The sequence below is a fragment of the Lagenorhynchus albirostris genome, chromosome 20 (genome assembly GCF_949774975.1).
Source record: "Lagenorhynchus albirostris chromosome 20, mLagAlb1.1, whole genome shotgun sequence".
NCBI classification, from domain to species: domain Eukaryota; kingdom Metazoa; phylum Chordata; class Mammalia; order Artiodactyla; family Delphinidae; genus Lagenorhynchus; species Lagenorhynchus albirostris.
The window spans coordinates 11,293,430-11,307,941 of record NC_083114.1 but is presented as its reverse complement, the minus strand read 5'-3'; the positions used below and the strand labels follow the sequence as shown (position 1 = coordinate 11,307,941).

General features: G+C 58.0%; 1 protein-coding gene across 3 annotated transcripts in view; it reads left to right on the top strand.

Moving 5' to 3' along the window:
* Positions 1 to 13,894, top strand: part of SPNS2 (SPNS lysolipid transporter 2, sphingosine-1-phosphate) — a 33,943-nt gene extending 20,049 nt beyond the window's left edge. The window contains exons 3-13 of one of the 3 annotated variants that reach the window (XM_060133869.1): positions 2,229 to 2,365; positions 7,530 to 7,681; positions 7,904 to 7,970; positions 9,284 to 9,426; positions 9,728 to 9,880; positions 9,996 to 10,185; positions 10,512 to 10,577; positions 12,386 to 12,484; positions 12,565 to 12,728; positions 13,150 to 13,196; positions 13,754 to 13,894. In XM_060133869.1, coding sequence (XP_059989852.1) covers positions 2,229 to 2,365; positions 7,530 to 7,681; positions 7,904 to 7,970; positions 9,284 to 9,426; positions 9,728 to 9,880; positions 9,996 to 10,185; positions 10,512 to 10,577; positions 12,386 to 12,484; positions 12,565 to 12,728; positions 13,150 to 13,192 — 1,214 coding nt within the window. In that variant the 3' untranslated portion in view covers positions 13,193 to 13,196; positions 13,754 to 13,894. Of the gene's footprint in view, positions 1 to 2,228; positions 2,366 to 7,529; positions 7,682 to 7,903; positions 7,971 to 9,283; positions 9,427 to 9,727; positions 9,881 to 9,995; positions 10,186 to 10,511; positions 10,578 to 12,385; positions 12,485 to 12,564; positions 12,729 to 13,035; positions 13,197 to 13,753 lie in introns of those variants that run through there. The other 2 variants (XM_060133868.1, XM_060133870.1) reach the window with 2 other exon arrangements.
* Positions 13,895 to 14,512: the final 618 nt, after the last annotated feature.

Genomic DNA, 14,512 nt, shown 5'->3' with positions numbered 1-14,512 from the left:
CCTAGAGGGGTGGGATAGGGAGGGTGGGAGGGAGGCTCAAGAGGGAGGGGACAGGGGGACGTGTGTATGCACATGGCTGATTCGCTTTGTTGTGCAACAGAAACTAACACAGTATTGTGAAGCAATCGTACAGTTATACTTTGTATAATTATACTCCAAAGAGCTATTAAAAAGAAAAACCCAAAGGTAATAAACATTCAGAATTCATCACCCCCTAATTATTTTGCTACCTTTCACTATTATCTACGTTCTTAAGGTTATTTATGTCTGTTGGATCTAGGTGGTAGAAATACTCTATGTACAACTCTGTGACTGCATCTCTCTTCCCAACTCTGATTAGTGACATCACCTTGGTAGCTTGAAATCAGGCCATGGTGGGAGTATGTGCACCATGAAAATGGGCAAACACTACACATCAGGGCTCCCCCCCACCCCGCCTCATTTTTGGAGAGCCAGTTGCTAAACATTTATCAGCACACCACTGAATTGAGGGACAGAGAGGTTGTGACCTTCCCAAGGTCACCCAGCTGGAAAGGAATAGAGCTGAATTCAAGGCCAGGCACTGCGTCTCTGGTGCCCAGATTCGTGCACCTCTCTGCTGATTCTGCCCGAGACCCCAGTCACACAGTTGGGATTAAAAGATTGCCCCCCACACCCATACACGCTCACCATCCTGCTCCCTGGGATAAGTGAGGGACAGTCGCGCTGCACCAGCCCAGCCTGCTCTCACCTCCTTGCCTCCTTCCTCCCCTCCCTCTGTCTCTTCTCCTAGGGGCTCAGGTCTGTGAGGGAACAGCCAGACCCTGTGAATGTTTAGCTTGGCCGGCCACCTTATCTGCGCCCCCCCCCCCCCCCCCCCCCCCCCCCCCCGCCGCCACCCGCCCCGGCCTTTGTCTGGCCATCTGCCCGTCAGCTGTGGGATTGCCTTCCAGGAGGAGGGATCAGGGGCTGCCTCACCGCCTGACCTAGCGACTACCCTGCGTTGCTGGACTCTTTATCCCCCCTGAGACCTCGAAGGCCCCTCCCATGCTGGTAGTGTCATCCCCACAGGGTCCTCTGAGACTCTGCTGCTCTATTGTTCTGGAAGAACAAAACCAGGTCACATCACTCCTCTGCTCAGCATCCTCTGCTGTTTTCCTTTCTCACCCGTAGAAGCCACAGTCACCACAGTGAGCCACAAGGCCCTACCCCGTCTGGCCTTTTCCCCAGGGTCCCTCTGCTCCAGCCACTCTGGTCTATTTGTTGTTCCACAAATATGCTAAGCACATTGCTGCCCCAGGGCCTTTGCACTTGCTGTTCTCAACCCAATATTTGCATGATTTGTCTCCTCCTCTCCTCCAGGTCTTTGCTGAAATGTCACCTCTGACCTTTCTATTTAAAATGTTAGCATCTGTTTTCTTTTTCTCACACACTTTTCCTATCTCCTGTTTCTGCCCTTTTTCCCTCCTTAGCATGTGTCACCCCTTGACATACTATATTTTTTATTTCATTGTTTCTCACTAGAATGAAAACTGCAAGAGTCTAGGAATTTTGGTTGTTGTTGAATGGATGAAAGGATGGATGAATGAATGAGTGAATGAATGAACAAATGAATGACAATGTTTCCAAATGTCAGGAAAGTCTCTGCAGTCTGCTGGGAGTGAGGGTGGCTGTGTGATCTGGCAGGTATGAGACTGGGGGTTCCAGGTCCAGTTCTGCCCCGATTTGCTGTGTGACCTTGGGTAGGTCCCTTTCCCTCTCTGAACCTTTTTTTCAAGTATAATAAGGAGAGTAGCATGGCAAAGTATAAGGAACACTGGCTCTGGAGTCAGACGGGGTCAAATCCCCACTGGGACATTTACTATTGGTGGGGCCTTAGGCAAGTCACTTCTCTCTGAGTGTCTCCCCATCTGTGAGGTGGGATGGGGGTCAGAAAGATACACAAGATGCTGTGTGGTGAGCCCCTGGCACCTGACAAGTAGAAAATGTTCAGTGAATAATCTTTACTCTTTTAAAAAGTACCCGAAGGGCTCATCTGCCACTGGGCGTTGAAGAGGATGGAGCCGTGGAGTCTCCTAACCCAGAGGGCCTGTCCTACCTCCCCTGGGCCCAGATCTGGCCGAGGTTGCCCCTCTCGGGCAGCGGCTGCTTCCTCAGCAGGCGCTTGGCCTCTCGCTGGGTGGTCTGGGCGGGCGGGCTCAGCCATGAGACCCCTGTGCCACAACCGCGGCTCTCCTCTCCCCACGCAGCATTCATCTGCAGCTTCATGGTGGCTGCCCCCATCTTTGGCTACCTGGGTGACCGCTTCAACAGGAAAGTGATCCTCAGCTGCGGGATTTTCTTCTGGTCGGCTGTCACGTTCTCCAGCTCCTTCATCCCGCAGCAGGTGAGGCCTGCCCGGGCCTTCCACCCGGCATTCCTGCTCATCCTGTCCGTGTGTCCTGGTTCCTCCAGCGGGTGGCAAGTCTGATTGACCTATCCTAGTCTAGACTGGGGTTCCAGCCCGTTGGGTCCAAGTATGGTGGGATGAGGGGGGTCTTTGGGTACTTCTATACACTGGCCCTACTGATTGGGCTTTCCCCGTGCTGGCCTTGAACTGAGGGACTCACAGCCCTGTGTGGCATCCTGACTCTCTCTGAGCTGCTTCTGATTTGGGGAGGATGCAAGGATCAGGGGGGCAAGTCTGGGCAAGGAGTCAGGACCCTTGGGTTCTAGTTCTGGCTCTGCTGTCATCTTGCTGTGTGACCCTAGATGCGTCACTACCCTTCTCTAGGCCTCACACAGTTTGCTCTTTGTCCGACCATCAGCCAGCTCCTTGGGTCAAAGTCCTAGGGAGACAAACATTAGCTCAGTGTCAGGAAGATCTTCCTTTCTGGTTTTTTTTTTGTCCACAATGTGCAGCTTGTGGGATGTTAGTTCCCCAACCAGGGATTGAACCCAGGCCCTCAGCAATGAGAGTGTGGAGTCCTAACCACTGGACCGCCAGGGAATTCCCAGGAAGGAAGATGTTTCTTACTTGGCTCTCACAGTTCTGGATTTGAATATCCCAATTCTGTGGCCCACTCAGCTTTGTGATCTGGAGAAACTTCTCTGAGCCTCAGTTTCCTCATCTTTAATTGGGGATAATACTTCTTAGTATGAAGGGTGGTTGTGAGAAATAATTGAACTCATGAATGTCCAGACCCTGACACATGGCAGGTTTCAACAAATCATTATTTCTGTTCTTTCTTCCAATGAGGAGATATGTTGCTCTGAGAGGTAGTGAGTGTCCTGTCACTAGGGGTCTTCAAGCAGAGGATGGACAATCACATGATGGCTACTATAGAGGGAGATAGAGGAAGAAGGGGACGGACTTCCCTGGTGGTGCAGTGGATGAGAATCCGCCTGCCAATGCAGGGGACACAGGTTCGAGCCCTGGTCCAGGAAGATCCCACATGCCGTGGAGCAACTAAGCCCGTGCACCACAACTACTGAGCCTGTACTTTAGAGCCCGCATGCCGCAACTACTGAGCCTGTGCACCACAACTATTGAGCCTGAGCTCTAGAGCCTGCGTGCTGCAACTATGAAATCTGCGCACCTAGAGCCCATGCTCCGCAACAAGAGAAGCCACCACAATGAGAAACCTGCGCACCGTAATGAAGAGTAGCCCCCGCTCGCTGCAACTAGAGAAAGCCTGCATGCAGCAATGAAGACCCAAAGCAGCCAAAAATAAATAAAATTAAATCTTAAAAAAAAAAAAAAAAAAAAAGGAGAAGACCAGGATTTGCCTTCAGGGAGTGTTCAGCCTAGGGGACAAAGGAGGAGACCCTGGCCTTGGGAGCATCCAGGCCTGGGGATGGGAAGATGTGACAGGAGCTCCCATGTTCAGAGCCTTCAAGATAAGCAAAGTGCTGAAAGTCCTCACTGAAGAGAGCGCAGTCTCTGACATCCATGTGGTCAGGGAAGACTTCCTGGAGGAGGTGGCAGTTGAGCTGGGCAGGCAAGACAGGGATGTTAGGCCTTTTGGTGAAGATAGCACAGGCAGAGGGAGCAGCCCCATGGAGGCAGAAATGGTGGAGTGTGTTGGTAGATTGAGGAGGAGAGTGCTTTGGCTGGAAAGGAAGGCAGGGACCAGGTCATGGAGAGCCTTGAATGCCAGGTTGGAAGGCCTGAGCTTTCTCCTGAGGGAAGTGCTGGACCCTGGAAGAGTCTGAAGAAGGGCAATAGTGAGTCAGATTTACACTGATCGAGAGGAGGTTGGAGGTGAGGGCAGAGAGAACTGGCAGGTTTGGGGGATACAAGTTTGCTTCATGGGGCAGCTTCATAGCGAAGGGTCAGGCCAGGTAATAAGCTCCAGGCCTAGGACTTCCCTGGTGGCGTAGTGGTTAAGAATCCACCTGCCAATGCAGGGGACACAGGTTTGAGCCCTGGTCTGGGAAGATCCCACATGCCACAGAGCAACTAAGCCCGTGCGCCACAACTACTGAGCCTGTGCTCTAGAGCCCACGAGCCACAACTACTGAGTCTGTGAGCCACAGCTACTGAAGCCCGTGCACCTAGAGCCCGTGCTCTGCAAAAAGAGAAGCCACCGCAATGAGAAGCCCGTGCACCACAACGAAGAGTAGCCCCTGCTAGCCGCAACTAGAGAAAGCCCGCGTGCAGCAATGAAGACCCAATGCAGCTAAAAATAAATTTCAAAAATACCCCAAAAAATCCCAGGCCTAGAACATCAGGTAGAGCCTGATGGCCACAGTCAAAAATGGGGACTGGACCAGAAGAAGCTTCTGGACCCCCTCTGGCTCTTGTTCTGCCCCTGATCAGGCTCCTCCTCATCTGACCTCTGGGGCTGCTTCTGGGGTTAACCAGTGAGTACAGGACCACGATGTCAAGTCTGGGCCCCACTCTGGGTGTGTGGAAGGAAGGGAGAGATGGGGAGAGAAGATGAGTAGAGGCAGAGAGAGAAACGGATCACTCCCAATTAATCTATGAGTTCATTGCAGTCACAATCCGAGTCCCGTGGGGGTTTTTGGTGGACCTTGGCAATGTGATTCTGAAGTAAATCTGGCAGAGAAAGTGCCCAGGAACAGCCAAGAACATTGTGAAAACAACAATGAAAGGGCTCTTGTCCTATCAGTTATCAAAACATGGCTATTCTAATGAAAACAGCAGAGGGATAAACTAAGAGATCGAGGAAACAGAGTCCTCCTTTCTATGGGAATTGAGTGGAGGATGAAAGTTGCATCTCAAATAAATGGTTTTGGGAGAATTGACTCTCCATCTGGATGGAAGATAAAGTATGGTCTGCATTTCTAACCATACTTCAAAATAAATCCCAGCTAGGTGAAAGTAAAGTAAAAAGCAAACCATAAAGGTCTAGAACTATAATTCAACAAGAAAAAGACAAACAACCCGGTAGAAAAAATGGGCAAAGGATAGTGACAGGCACTTCCAGGGGAAGATCCCCCAACAGGCAACATATGTAGGAAGAGACGGTTCTCGGCTTCTTGAGTAATCAGGGCACCGCAAATTAAAACAACAATGAGTTACCGTTTCACACCCATCAGATTGGCGGCAATTAAAAAGGCTGACAATACCAAGTGTTATTCAAGCTACTAGTGGGAGTGTAAATTGGTAGAGCCTCTTTGGAGAGCAAAGTGGGGCAGGATTTTGTAAAATCCTGTGTACACCGCACAGCCCAGCCTTCTACTTGGGGGTATATGCCGAAGGGAGAAGCTCCAACTCGTGGACACAAAGTGACAGGTTTACGTAAGGATGTTTGCTGCAAGTTTTGTAATAGAAAAAAAAGAAATGACCTCGACTTGGGGGACGCCCAGGTAGAATGGGGTGTATTCATACTGTGAGCTTCTTAGCAGCAAATGAATGAACTAGATCTATATTAACCAGCTGAAATGGGTTTCCAAAAGATGAGGGAAAAAAATCAAGTTGTGGGACAAGACGCATGGAATGCTCTTTCTTTTTTTTTTTTAATATTTATTTTACTTTTGGCTGTGTCGGGTCTTAGCTGCGGCACACACGATCTTCGTTGTGGCACGTGGGCTGCTGTCTAGTTGTGGCTCACGTGCTCGGTAGTTGCGGCATGGGGGCTCCCAGTCCCCCAACTAGGGACCGAACCCGCGTCCCCTGCACTGGAAGGTGGATTCTCAACCACCGGACCAGCAGGGAAGTCCCAGGGATGGTCTTTTTATGTTTATTGTGTGAGAGCACACAGGGGACACTAAATGTTGTTCCTTGGTACGTGTATGTGCAGGCAAAGGTAGAGAGGAAGTCGTGACAAATGCACAAGATAGCCAGTTCCTGGGGGAGGAGTGGGCATCTATGGGATCCCTTGTCAAAGAGGTCTTATCTGCCTGCTCTTGTACGGAGGAGAATAAGGAAATCACACCCATTTTCTTTCTCTTTCTAAAATATAACAAACATAAAAGATAAAAGAATATTTTGTATCATTCTGGGATGGACTAGCCCTTCTTGAGCAAGATGTGAAATCCAGAAGCCATTAAGGGAAAATCAACAGCTTGGACAGCATCAAATTAACCAACACAAAATAAAGCTTCTGTATGATGAAACTCCCCACAAAGTGGAAAGAAAGATGATGGAAAATATTTGTGACCTATCCAATAAACCTCAATTCCCATGGTATAGAAAACGCTAACAGAAACCAATACAAGAAAGACAAAGAACCCAACAGAAAAATAGGCAAAGGCTGTGGGCTGCTGCTTCTCCGGGACAGAAGCCCAGGCAAGGGGCCAGGAGAAGGAAGACTCAGAGATGGAGGGTGAGAGAGCGAATGAACTATGGAAACGAGAGGCACAGACATGGATGGCAGGACCAGCGGCACAGAGAGAGGGCCGGGAAAGAGATGTGCAGAGACAGGGAGACCTGGAGGAGGGCTGGATGTGGGCAATGCTGGCCGGATGGGTGGTCGGGGTGGGGCCGGGGAAAAATGACCAGGCTTGGTTCTCAGGCCCTGGGCAGCTGGGGGGATGGAGGGGCTGGGTCCACATCAAAGGGGCAGAACCACTGGCAGCTGCCACGGCCCCACCCTTCCCATGTAGCTGGGCTTTGCTCTTTGATGTGTGCATGGGGGAGGGGCACTGAGCCCACTGGGCTGCCCTGCCCACTCCCCATTTACACTGCGTCCTCAGTGCTGCTAGGGTCAGCCCAGCTGCCTGGTCAGGGGATGGGACACAGAGCAGGGGCGGCTTGAGGCTCCCAAGACGGGGCCAGAACCCAGGGAGGAAGTCTCCCAATGAGTCAGGGTGGCAGTGGAGACACAGGCTTACGTCCCCCGCCAAACCTACAACTCTCAGCCCCTGCAAGTCCAGCTCCATCCGAGCACTGGGCCAGCTAGACCCAGTCCGACCCACTATTCAGGGGCAGGAACTGAGGCCCAGAGTGGCCCGGGGTGTAGTCGTTGCTGAGGCAGGGGTTGGGCTCCACCCTCTCTCCTGTCTCCTGGGCCCTGCCGCGGGTAGGGAGCAAAGCGGGGAGCGGGCATGCGCAGGCAGGGGAGCAGGCGGGCCCCCCCAGCGCTCTCCACCCCTCCCCACAGCACTTCTGGCTGCTGGTCCTGTCCCGCGGGCTGGTGGGCATCGGTGAGGCCAGCTACTCCACCATCGCGCCCACCATCATCGGCGACCTCTTCACCAAGAACACGCGCACACTCATGCTGTCTGTCTTCTACTTCGCCATCCCTCTGGGCAGGTGAGGATCCGGGCCAGGTCCCTTCGATTTCTCGCCACTCCCTCTCCCTGGAGTTTGGCCCTCTGTGACCTAAACACATGGGCAGGCAGCTTTGAGAAGCGCCTGGACCAGCTCCCTGGCTGGCTGGGTGGGGGCGGGGGCTGGTGGCCTCCTAGACTGGTGAGCATCCCCTGCCCCCGACGCCCTGCCCATCCCTGCCTGACCGTCCTGTCCTCTCTGCAGCGGCCTGGGCTACATCACCGGCTCCAGCGTGAAGCAGGCGGCTGGAGACTGGCACTGGGCCTTGCGGGTAAGGACACCCCCAGACCAGCCATTGCCCAGGGTCACCCAGAGATTCAGGGACAGAGCCTCAGCCGCCAGGCTCCCCACCTCGCGGGCCTGGGCTCTTCTCCTTCAGTTCACTTGGAGGTGTGAAGGGTGCCAGACTCGCCCCACTCAGGGGCCCCAGTCTGTGAGGACGAAGGAAATTCCACGTTCACGGCAGCACTTCCTGCTGTGGCCTGTGCTGGGGCGGGGCTGAGGCGAGACCCCTGTGTGAGGGCCCCGGGGTCTGGAACCACTTCCTGTCCTGCAGGAGGACCCGGCACAAGTCTGCCAAGGCCGCGGACAGTGCAATCAGAGGAAACAGAGATCCCCAGTCTTGTGAAGGAGAGGAAGCTTAAGACAAAGTGTTTTTTCCTCAAAAGCAGGAAGGAAGCAGCCTCCGTGGAATTTTTTTCATGGGGGGCGGCGAATGGAGAGGAACTCCCCAGACCATGGGCTCCCAGGCCTGGTGGGGATGGGTACAGATTTCCCTGTTCTCAGGAGCTGGTGGAGGGACTGGTATATTGGAATCCAGACTCCCGAGATGTGCCCTTTCCATCTGGAGAGAGGCCTGGGGCCTTGGAGATTCTGTTCTCGACACTGGGCAGGATGCAGGGAAGACCCAAAGGGGCTCCTGAGCCTCTGTTCTCCCGGAACCCACACGGGCCCCTCCCAAACCATAAGCTACATGCGCAGCCAGTCCCTTCTCAGTGCCCCCCCCCCACCACCAGGGTGAGGAGCTGGCCCGGGAAGCTTTTCCAGACCCAGGGAGGCGGGCAGGAGCTGGTATCTGGCTCCCTGTCCCCAGGAACTCTCCTCTCCCAGTCATCATTCCATATGTCCGCCCACCTACCTTCCTTTTGTTCCATCGATCACCCATCATCCATCACTCGTCACCCATCACCTAGCCACTCATCCGTCCTCCTGTCCTTCCATGTGTTAATTCATCCACCCAGCAATCTATCCATCCAACCATCCATCTGTCCATCCATCTCTCTGACTATCCAGCCATCTGTCCTCCCTCCTCCATCCATCTGACCATCCCTCCCTCCCTTTCACCTTCCGTCCTCTCTCCCATCCGGCCCCTGGGCGGCACAGCCCATTTTGAGCCCCCAAGCCCCATATGCTAGCCTCACCCCCAGTGGCTTTGCCCAGTCAGGAAGGCTGGGCAGATACCAGCCCAGAGGAGGAGCCCGGGGCCCAGAGAAGGCGTGGCTGGCCTGCTCCCCCTTGCAGGTGCAGCAGAGACAAAGACGCCTGGGCCCTGGTGTCCTGACTTGGTGCACCCTGACCCACCAGGTGTCCCCCATCCTGGGCATGATCACAGGAACGCTCATCCTCGTCCTGGTCCCGGCCACTAGGAGAGGCCACGCTGACCAGCTCGGGGGGCAGCTCAAGGCCCGGACGTCATGGCTGCGAGACATGAAGGCCCTGATCCGCAAGTGAGTGCTGTGGGAAGGGTCCAGTGGGAAGAGGGAGGGAGGGGCGCCGAGAGGAGAGGACCCCAACTTGCAGGCTGGCCCACACAGCCTGCTTGGCCAGACTCCTGTCCCCAGTGCTGGGGCTACGAGTGTTTACGATCCCTGAAGCCGGAGCCCTCAGCCCCAGAGCCCGTAGGCAAGGCATTTGAGGCCTTCTGTCCCTGGGGGAAGGAGGGAGGAAAGCCTGCCTCCTGGGCCCGACCCTGCCAGCTGCGGGGATGCTGGCCCCCCGCTCAGTGTTGCTGCCCCGGCCTCTCCCCAGCCGCAGCTACGTCTTCTCCTCCCTGGCCACGTCAGCCGTGTCCTTCGCCACAGGGGCCCTGGGCATGTGGATCCCGCTCTACCTGCACCGCGCCCAAGTCGTGCAGAAGGCGGCGGAGACGTGCAGCAGCCCGCCCTGTGCGGCCAAGGACAGGTGCGGCCAGGCGGGCTCGGTGGGCGGGCGGGGATGGCGGCGGGGTGAGGGAGGCCGCCGGCCCCTCTGCCCAGCCCTGCCCTCTAACCCGCGCTGCACCGTCCTGTCTCCGCAGCCTCATCTTCGGGGCCATCACCTGCTTTACGGGTTTTCTCGGGGTGGCCACGGGCGCAGGAGCCACACGCTGGTGCCGCCCGCGGACGCAGCGGGCTGACCCGCTGGTGTGCGCTGTGGGTATGCTGGGCTCCGCCATCTTCATCTGCCTCATCTTCGTGGCGGCCAAGAGCAGCATCGTGGGGGCCTATGTGAGTGCGGTGGGAGTGCCAGGGTGGCCGGGGAGCTGGGCTCTGGAGGAGGAAACGCAGTCTGACTTGGGGCAGGGGGTGGGACCCCCCACGGGGAGGCCCCCCCACGGGGAGGCTTCAGTCCTCAGTCTGCCCCTGCCCTGTCCAGGGCTGTGGGCCTGGCTTGAAGCCTGTAGCTAATCCACAAATTCCCCGGCGCCTGACCGCCAGGAGCCGGGGGGAAGGCTTCTGGGGGCTCCCGGCCAGCAGTCAGGGTGCAGGGAGCAGCCTGGGGCCAGTGGCGGGTAGAGCGCCCCCTGATGGTTGCTCTGGTCTCTCCCGGGCAGATCTGCATTTTTGTAGGGGAGACGCTGCTGTTTTCTAACTGGGCCATCACAGCGGACATCCTCATGGTGAGGCAGGCCAAGGTTGCCTCGTGCTGACTGGGGCCTCTCAACCTCTCGGGGCAGATGGGGAGGGTGGGTGAAGGGGTGGGAGAGCCGGCTGGGCTTGTGAGGGGAGAGAGGGGATCAGAGATTTGGGGGTCTGCATCGGGGCAGGGCCTGGAATCAGAGGGTTGAGCAGGCAGAAAGGCAGGATGTGGGGACTGGGTGCAGAGGGCGATGTCTGGAGGCTCAGGTTTGTGGCCGGGAGGCTGGCAGTGCCAGGCTGGCACCAGAGTGGTGCTGTCTGCCAGGGCTCCACCCTCAGGGTCTGAGCTCCCGTGGACTCTGCCCTCCCGGCTCAGCCCGGGTTCCAGGCGCGCCTGCCCGAGTGCCCGTGGCTGGGTCGGGCAGACAGAGGCCGTCTTCACGGGGCCAACAATGGGCTCCAGACCAGGCGGCCAGGGACAAAGACCCATCTGAGCGGCGGGCGGCAGGGGCTCGTGTCCTTGGGCGGGGATGGGAGCAGCCTGGGAGGAAGCAGGAGGGGGCTGTGGCCTCGAGAACAAGCGGCAGTCTGGGACGGGGGTGGTGGAGGGGGGGCTGGCTGGTCCTGTCCTCAGTGATCCTCCAAGTCAGGGCCGGGAGAGAACTGGGAGAAGGGTATGCAGGGGACCGGCGGCGGCGGGGAGGGTGGGAGGTGCCAGGGTGGGCCCTGGGGGCAGGGGGGGAAGGACTCCGCATGGGGCCACCTTCAGCGCACTTGGGGTTCGGTGCCAGGATGTGGGTCAGCCTAGGAGATCAGTCTGCCTGGGCATGAGGGCCCCTGGCTAGCTCCCCTCCAGGAAGCCTGCCGGGCCCCGCCCGAGCTTCCCTGTGTATGTGCTTCACCCGGGGTGGTCTCTCTCCAACACGGCCCCCCCTCACCCAGTCCCTGGCTAAAGGTGTGGTGGGCGGGAGGTCTGACTCAGCTCAGTGCCAGGCGGGGATCACTGCACACGCGGGAGCGAAGGTTGGAGTGAGTTTGCCTGAATCAAGTACCCTTGGCGGTAGGCAGGACCCCCTCCTCTGCCCCCAGCCCCAGGGGCAGCCCCAGATGCTGACAGGGTTTGGGCCCCAGGGAAATCGTGTCCCATTTTATTAAGTGTCACAGCCAAGTGACTGATTATTCCTGGAAATGGGGCCACGCAATCCAGGTCTCCCCTCCCCCCCAGTAACTGGGTGCCCGGTGGGCACTGGCTGCTCTCAGACTGTCCACAAAGGCTGGGGCTCTGACTAGATGAGGAAGCTGAGCTCGGGGGCAGGGGGCTGCCACCAGCCCCTCTGTCTGACCTTGGCCCGCCCAGCTTTGGAGCTGCAGCCCCTGTGGGTCAGGGCCTGCTTGGGCTGGTGGGGGTTCTGGGGGCCCAGCAGCTCTGGCAGTCCGTGCTGGGGGTAAAAGTGGAGGCTCTTCGAGGCAGGGTCCTGCTTCCCCACCATCACCCATCCCAGCCAGCCCAGGCCTTGGCAGGTCCCCACGGAGGCGAGACCAAGATGGGTCTTTAGCTTGTGGGGAGGTGAGGGCAAGGTTGAGGTCAGGGTTCTGGTCCCAGGGTTGCCACGTGTGATCCCTGTGCCCGGTGCACTTGGCTCCCCGCCAAGGGCCAAGTGCAGACGCTAAGGCAGCCTGGTCTCAGAAGCTGGGGAGGAGGGGGTGCGGGCCCAGGAGAGCAAGTCGAGACACCAGGGCAGGAGTGAGTCTGAGGCCACGGGAGCTTGAGAAGTGTTGTGACCCCTGGGCTGAGGCCAGGGGGGCACAGCTGACTCTGCTGGCCTCTGACCTGCTGCCTCTCGCCCAGTATGTGGTCATCCCCACCAGACGGGCCACCGCCGTTGCCCTGCAGAGCTTCACCTCCCACCTGCTGGGGGATGCCGGAAGCCCCTACCTCATTGGCTTTGTGAGTACTGGGGGTGGGGTTGGGGGGGGTGCAGGGCTCTGGAAGGTGGCCCCGCCCTAACATGCACCCCCATCCCACAGATCTCCGACCTGATCCGCCAGAGCACCAAGGACTCCCCGCTCTGGGAGTTCCTGAGCCTGGGCTACGCCCTCATGCTCTGCCCCTTCGTCGTGGTCCTGGGTGGCATGTTCTTCCTGGCCACCGCGCTCTTCTTCCTCAGCGACCGCGCCAAGGCTGAGCAGCAGTGAGTGCGGGGGTGAGGGTGGGCTTGGAGCGGGTGAGTCAGCTGGCTGACAAGGTCCCCGCCTCCACGCCTCCCCGATGCTGCCTCCAGCACAAGAGGGGGCCCAGGGTGGCCCCGGGGCGTTTGTGGTGGTTCTAGGTGGGTTTTTCCCTGGAATGAATGTTTTTCAGAATTGGGGGTCTGGCCCTGCTTTTCTCTCTCATTTTCTGACTTCTTTCTCCTCTCTTTACTCCTCTTTCTCTCTCTCTCCCTCCCTCTCTCCTCTCCCCACTCCTGGGCTCTCCCACCTCCCCCTGGGGCTGACGAGGTCCCTGCCCAGCACATCCGGTCCGCCGGCCCCCGCGATGCGATGCGCCAGAGCAGTGCCCGGGCCAGGCCCCCGCTGATCTGCCACCTTGACCCCCGCCCGTCTCTCCCCCAGGGTGAACCAGCTGGTGATGCCGTGTGCATCTGTGAAAGTCTGAGGCAGTGAGTGTGGGTCCGGGGGGCTGGGGGTGAGACTCCTTGCAGGAGGGCAGAGGCAGGGTTAGTGGAGGGGGAGCACGCAGCTCGCCGTGGAAGGGTGTTCTGGAAGCAGGAGCAGCTTCTGCGTCACTCCTGCCTGAGCACATCCCAACCCTGGGTTTGGTCCTCTTCCTGATGAAATGTTGCCCGAGTTGACCAGTGGACCCATGGGAGGGGGGCAGCTCCCCCTTCCTTCCTCAGAAGGGCTGGGGGCATAGGTCAGGGTGGGGACTGGCCAGGAACTCCCTGCTCGGTTCTGGACTCTGTCCTCCCGAATCCTCCTAGAGGTGCCAGGGCCTGACTCCTCCTTGGACCTTCCTCTGGGCCTGGCCTCTGGGGGCTGCAGCTTCCCGGCAGTGCGAAATCCAAGGTCACTGCCCCACGCCTTGGCTCCAGTAGACCCACGCCCTTCATGCTACCAGAGCCCCGAGAAAGGCCTGTTTCTCCCCCATAGGGAGGATGGTGAAAGAGGGAAGCTCTGGAATGGGCTCCGCACCTGACCTCTGACCCCCTCCCTCCAGGTGCTACTGGGATAATGAAGAACCCTGGCTCCTACCTAGTCTGGGAGGTGTCCCCCGACGCCCTGGCCCCGTAGGGCTGTCCCGAAGCTTTCCATGTGACCCACAGCTGGGTGCCCACCGGCTCTGCTCTGGGACTGCTGAGTGGCCTTGGCTCCAAGAAGCTGTGTCCTCAGCTAACCTGGAAGGCTGTGTGTGCTGGAGCCATGCGCTGGGACAGACCCCCAGGCCTGGGTCTGGGCTGCAGGGGCCCTGGGCCCCAGGAAGACGACAGCCCACTGTGGGTCTGTGGGGAGAGGCCGGCCTGTCCCCAGCTTATGTGATCCTGGGGCAGTCTCTGCCCTCCCCAGACTCTGGGGCCGGGGGGCTGGACTTTCCTGCACAGCTTGCTGGGCAAGGCGTCATCTGCAGCTTTGAAGACACGACACCCCCTGGACTGCACGGAGAAGGGGTGGCCCAAGCCTCAGGGCGGCACTTCCGGCTCTGAGGCTCCCTGAAGCGCCTGGGGCGTGAGGACTGCAGCCTGTCAGCTGGGCCTCTGACCTTGTGGACGTTGGACTCAACCTGGCAGAGCCGGGCACCCAAGTTGCTGGTCGCTCTGGAGGACATCTGTCTCTGCTGCCTTGGGCTGGCTGTCAGCTCGGAGATCTCCCAGGTGGGGGACCATCCTCGACAGGGAGCTGGCATTACCAGGAGTGAAGGCCCTGGTGGCAGCTACACCCCACCTGTGCCCCAGGCTTGAGACCTTTGGGGGTTCCCCAT